This window comes from Arachis duranensis, chromosome 4, assembly GCF_000817695.3.
Source record: "Arachis duranensis cultivar V14167 chromosome 4, aradu.V14167.gnm2.J7QH, whole genome shotgun sequence".
NCBI classification, from domain to species: Eukaryota; Viridiplantae; Streptophyta; class Magnoliopsida; order Fabales; family Fabaceae; genus Arachis; species Arachis duranensis.
Window position 1 is genome coordinate 10,456,544 of NC_029775.3, and position 6,197 is coordinate 10,462,740.

At 32.4% G+C, this 6,197-nt stretch overlaps 1 protein-coding gene across 3 annotated transcripts in view; it reads left to right on the forward strand.

Annotated features, from left to right (window-relative positions):
• Nucleotides 1-3,718: 3,718 nt before the first annotated feature.
• Nucleotides 3,719-6,197, forward strand: part of LOC107483324 (stilbene synthase 1) — a 66,511-nt gene continuing 64,032 nt past the window's right edge. For 2 of the 3 annotated variants that reach the window (XM_052260245.1, XM_052260246.1), the window contains exon 1: nucleotides 3,719-3,974. In XM_052260245.1, coding sequence (XP_052116205.1) covers nucleotides 3,797-3,974 — 178 coding nt within the window. In that variant the 5' untranslated portion in view covers nucleotides 3,719-3,796. Of the gene's footprint in view, nucleotides 3,975-4,299; nucleotides 5,504-6,197 lie in introns of those variants that run through there. The other variant, XM_016103917.3, reaches the window with a different exon arrangement.

Sequence of the window (6,197 nt, forward strand, 5' to 3'; positions counted from 1 at the left end):
TTCACCAAATATTTCCAGTAAAATGTCCAAATCCAAAAATTAGAGATAATATACTTAATTTCTTCATTTTCCAAAATAGTAGTATTAATATCTTAAAAATATAATTTATTTAGTCCAAATAATGTAAAATCCCTATTATTTCATAATTGCCAACTTTATAATTTAAATATAGAAAATAATCCAAGAATTATAAAATTGGATCATAATCTCCATTTATTTCAAATTCAACAAATCAAAACTTGTTTTAATTTTCTTTAATAGAGAAATTTCTGAAATTAAAGTTACAGAAATACTGAATTTGAAATTAGCTAATGGTAGTCCTTTTTCAAAAGTTTTGGGTCTTACACTAGGGATCGCCGCCACCGTCGCGTTGTCATCGGGCCTTGGAGGGAGACCACGCCGCTGAGCCGTCGCTGCCGATTCGCCCATGAGCTGCCGTCAGGGAAGTGCCGGTGGTTCTGCTTTGGCTTCTGCATCTGCTCCTTCTTCTGCATCTGCTTCCGATCTACTTCTGCATCTGCATCTACTTCTTCTTCTGCTTCGACTTCTACATCTGCTTCATCTTCTGCATCTGCATTTTCTTTTGCTTCTGTATTTACTTTTGCTTTGTTTCTGCTTCTGATTCTGATTCTGATTTTGTGTGTTGATTTTATTGTTGAATTTGATATTGTTGAATTGGGTACTCATTGAATTTGATGTTGTTTCTGCTTCTGAATTTGATTCTGATTTTGATTATTAATATTTGATGGGAGTAAAGGAGGTGGTGGTGGAGTAAGGGAGGTGCTGGTAGTGGTAAAAGGGTATTTTTATCCGTAAAAAGTTAAAAGGACGATTTTAATATTAAAAAAATATTAAAGATGATTCTAAATAAAAAAACTATGTTGGGAACGGTTTCAATTATGACCATCAACGTTAGGGACCAAAACAATACTTATCCCTTTTTTCTGTTACTACCTATTTTTACTATTTCAAGTATTGAAAGTTTAATTAAAGATGGTTATCATAGATAATAAAAATCATTGAAAACAATAATTTCATGCATAAAATTTATGAATGAACCTACAAATTACTACAAGATTTGCCATCATTTTCATTTTGGTCCTTACTAGTCCCTGTTGTATTTTCAATTTGGTCCTGCATAAGCATAAAATTAGAAGACATTTATTATATTAGAAATTAAAATTAAAAAGAAATACCCATTGATGATGGTGTGGAGTTGAAGATTGCACCATTTTGAATCGTTGAATGGAAGTTTGTATAGTGGCAAGTTCAATTTGACATTGTTTGATTAAGTTTTGATAACGATGGATAAGCTGAACAGGACCAGTAACAAGGTATCACTTCCACAAGTTGGCTTCAATAACCAAAGATCTTGCTGTCACTTGACATATCTTGTCCGAGATCTCTACTGTTCATACACTAGGTTTTTTCTTTGCTTTCTGCACTATACCACATTCGGTTAATATTGAAAATATTCCTTTTAAGATTGAAAATATTCCTAACTTGTCAATTCTTTATGAAATTATCAGTTGGTTATCTTTTTCTCCTGGTTCTCAGAAGATTATAGAGATCATCAAGAAACGGTATGATAAACCGTACAGAAAGTTTGCGGATGTCCCTCTTCCGACAAAAAAGCTTTCGTTTAAGGAGTGAAAGGTAAAAGTAACATATATATCATGCAAATCATATAAATTATTCTAAGAACAAACTAGGTTATTTTCTTTTCTTATCTTATATTATAGTATACTTTTTATGTGCAGAGCCACTTTCTTATTGGTGATGATGAAGAAGAGTTTTTTTTGGAGGGCTTTCAAGTATATAGGACAAGTAAGCGATTTAGCCAAATGATGTCGGATATTTGTGAGGATGTGGATACAACCCACGAATGGCTAATTCTTACTTACAAAAAGCGGTTGGAAAGGTACCGAGAAACAGATGAGAAATAAAAACATATAAAGAAAAAAGCAAGGGAAAATCGAGCGTCACTCTTAGGTGGTTCTATCCATTGTGGTGGTTCTATTCCACTGAACTCAACTATAGAGAGGATGGTAACATAATTTAAGTGGCTTTAGATCTTATTTAATAGATATTTATTTATGTAAATTTTTTCTTATTTTGTGTTTTATATGAAATAGAAGAAGCTGTTGGGCCGTACATCAACCCGCGAGGAAGTCTTCAAGAAAACCTACAAATTTAAAAGTGACAAGTCAAACTAGGTCGACAAGCGCTCCAAGACATTTATGTGAGATATAGTATAAATATTAAATCATTTATTAATTAAAATGTTATATAAATATGGCTGTGGATTTGTTGTTTATACATGTGCCTTATGATTTCATTATGGTTCTATATGAAAATAGCTTTTGTTCCAATTCTTATTGAGAAACATGCTTGTGTTGATATACTATATGTTAGGAAACTGTTACTTAAGAAAATATAAGAAAACATAATGGTATCGTTTAGCCATAGCTACCATTCTAATTCTAGTGCCCAAGAAGAACAAGGATTCAAGGATAGATATCCTCTGTAGTAATTTTTTATTTCGTTGTTTTAAAGTAGCGGAATAGATCCAGAGAGAGGGAAAGTAAAATATAAAAGAGCAAGAGTGAGAGACAAAAATTTGTTGGTAATTTGTGTAGAAGACTTATCGATAGAAAAAAACACTCCATTCCTAAATTACCTCTTAAACCGTAACATTAAGATAACTATCTGCATACCTAGTAAATTGAACATCCAGCCATTGTTAACTGCGCATGAATAAATCGAATCAAAAGAAATATTCATCCAATTAAAAATAATGAACATAATCATCTGCATACTTATTGAATTGAACATTCGACATATCTATTATTCACATTGTTTAGTATTCTCATTGTCTACCTATATATATATATTTTTTATGAAAATATCTTTTCCATCGGTAAAATTACGAGAGAGTGACTATAGTATATATATATATTATTATTTTATTTGTTCAAGCAAGACTACTAATTAACTAAAGACCAGACTCATATATGGTGGTAGACTCCAGTGTCATCCACCAAACTCCTCGCACACCCAGTCAAACACATCGGCTTTCAATATTGAAATTTAATAAAATCACCTTAATTATAAACATACTATAAGTACACTATTAGTTAATAAATCACACACATATTTTTGCTTCGAAGATAGTTAATTTCAACGTGACATTGATATAATGCATGGATTAATAAGCACGTGTGCCCAACTACCTACTGGATGCACTTATTCATATCCTTCATAGTTCATACTTTAGACATATGTAATGTAAATAAATAGAGCCGCCAGACATTAAATAAAAGATTTCTATAATATGATTGGATGCATACATGAGATAAAAGAGGAAATTAAAAGAAATAACAAATACTATATTCTACCAACCACAAAAAATGGACCCATACATCAATCACTAAAGACGAAAAGATCTCTAAACAAATATGCCGCCAATCTGGTCCGCCATCCACAGAATATCATGAATTAAATAACACTAAAACTACACAATATATGTAACATGATACATGCACAGTCAATCAATCAAAGTGAAAGCAAAACAATTAAACAACCAATAAGTCAGAATACTTCGTTTTTGAAGTTAACTAATTAAATAATAATCATTGTCACCCATTTAATTCCACATATGCCCCTACTCATGCATATAAATATTCCCCTTCTCCCTGCCTAAGTCGTCACCAAAATACAAAGCACATAGCTAAAGTTTGCTCTCCCAAAGAACATAGCTAAGCTTTGTTGTCCCAAAGAACACAGCTAGGAAAAGATGGTGGCTGTTAGTGAGATCCGCACGGCTCAAAGGGCAGAAGGCCCTGCAACTGTATTGGCAATTGGCACAGCAAATCCACCAAACTGTGTTGATCAGAGTACATATGCAGATTATTATTTTAGAGTCACCAACAGTGAGCATATGACCGATCTTAAGAAGAAGTTTCAGCGCATTTGTATGTATTTTTATTAATTAAGCGTTTTAGTTTTATTTTATTTAATATTTATCAAAAAAATTTATCGTTTTACTTTTATATTACTTAAAACAGAAAATTAACATATTATACAATATATTATATTCACTGTTTGACATTAATTATAATAATAACTATATAATATTATTTCTATAATTATAAATTTATATAAACTATATATTCAAATGGTATTTAAAGATTTAAGTCACTACAAAATAACTCAAGAATAACATTATTACTATATATATCATTTTCTAAAACTTTATCAAAGGTAATGATGGATGTGAATTATACATTTTTATTTCAGGTGAGAGAACACAGATCAAGAACAGACATATGTACTTAACAGAAGAGATACTGAAAGAAAATCCTAACATGTGCGCATACAAGGCACCATCGTTGGATGCAAGAGAAGACATGATGATCAGGGAGGTACCAAGGGTTGGAAAAGAGGCTGCAACCAAGGCCATCAAGGAATGGGGCCAGCCAATGTCCAAGATCACGCATTTGATCTTCTGCACCACCAGCGGTGTTGCGTTGCCTGGCGTTGATTACGAACTCATCGTACTCTTAGGGCTCGACCCAAGCGTTAAGAGGTACATGATGTACCACCAAGGCTGCTTTGCTGGCGGCACTGTCCTTCGTTTGGCTAAGGACTTGGCTGAAAACAACAAGGATGCTCGTGTGCTTATTGTTTGTTCTGAAAATACTTCAGTAACTTTTCGTGGCCCTAGTGAGACAGACATGGATAGTCTTGTAGGGCAAGCATTGTTTGCCGATGGAGCTGCTGCGATTATCATTGGTTCTGATCCTATTCCAGAGGTTGAGAATCCTCTCTTTGAGATTGTTTCAACTGATCAACAACTTGTCCCTAACAGCCATGGAGCTATTGGTGGTCTCCTTCGTGAAGTTGGACTTACATTTTATCTTAACAAGAGTGTTCCAGATATTATTTCACAAAACATCAATGATGCACTCAGTAAAGCTTTTGATCCACTAGGTATATCTGATTATAACTCAATATTTTGGATTGCACACCCTGGTGGGCGTGCAATTTTGGACCAGGTTGAACAGAAGGTGAACTTGAAGCCAGAAAAGATGAAAGCCACTAGAGATGTGCTTAGCAATTATGGTAACATGTCAAGTGCATGTGTGTTCTTCATTATGGATTTGATGAGAAAGAAGTCACTTGAATCAGGACTTAAAACCACTGGAGAAGGACTTGATTGGGGTGTACTTTTTGGGTTTGGTCCTGGTCTCACTATTGAAACTGTTGTTCTCCGCAGCGTGGCCATATGATACACTTAATTAAATATCCCTCCATATATGCGATTTTGTTATTTTTTAATAATTTTATTTTGTTCCAAAATAAGGTCCTGATTGGCCTATATATTATTAGATGAGTGAAAACTTATACAAAAATGTCTAAAGTCATTTCTTTATGTGAAGATTTAATTTCAAAGTTTGTAATTGTTAGTAAAAAATAAATCAAATTCTTTTCGATTGAGCAATATGACACATACTAATATTTGGGTTGCATTTTCATTTTAGGACAACTACAAACACCTTCATATGAGGTTCCATTTAAGATAAACTAAAAAGAATTAGGTACAATAGTGCAAGGTTTGATAGTATTATGTTTGTAATTTTTATATTACTGTGTCGTATCCCATATAACTATATAATAATGTTACTTTCTTGTCTAATTTTTAATATGTTATTATACAAGGTTGAATATAATAAAATTAATTTTATTATAAAAAGAATATTCATGTCATCTTAATTCGCAATGCCGCTACCACTTCCTCCACACTTTCTTAGCTTCTTGTTGCTGCCAGTGGTTATGGTGGAGTTGGTGGCAACGACACTAATGATAAAGAGGCAAAGACGGGCAATGAGACTAGCATATGAAAAGAAATATATACAATTTTTTTTTTATTTTATAAAATATGAATATTATTTCGTAATTCAATTTAGAGAGACTAATGATGCAATGACCTGATTTGGATCGTAATCTGCACTTTTAATAAGAAGCATCTCTAGCAAGCATATTAACAATTCATTTACTTCTTTTTATAAAATAACACAAGAAGGCAGAATAAGGTTATGTATATTCAAAATGATAAGGAGGTAATAGAAAATTAGTCTAAATCAATTTAAAATTATTTTATTTTGTATTTATTAATTATTAATTATCTTATTCTT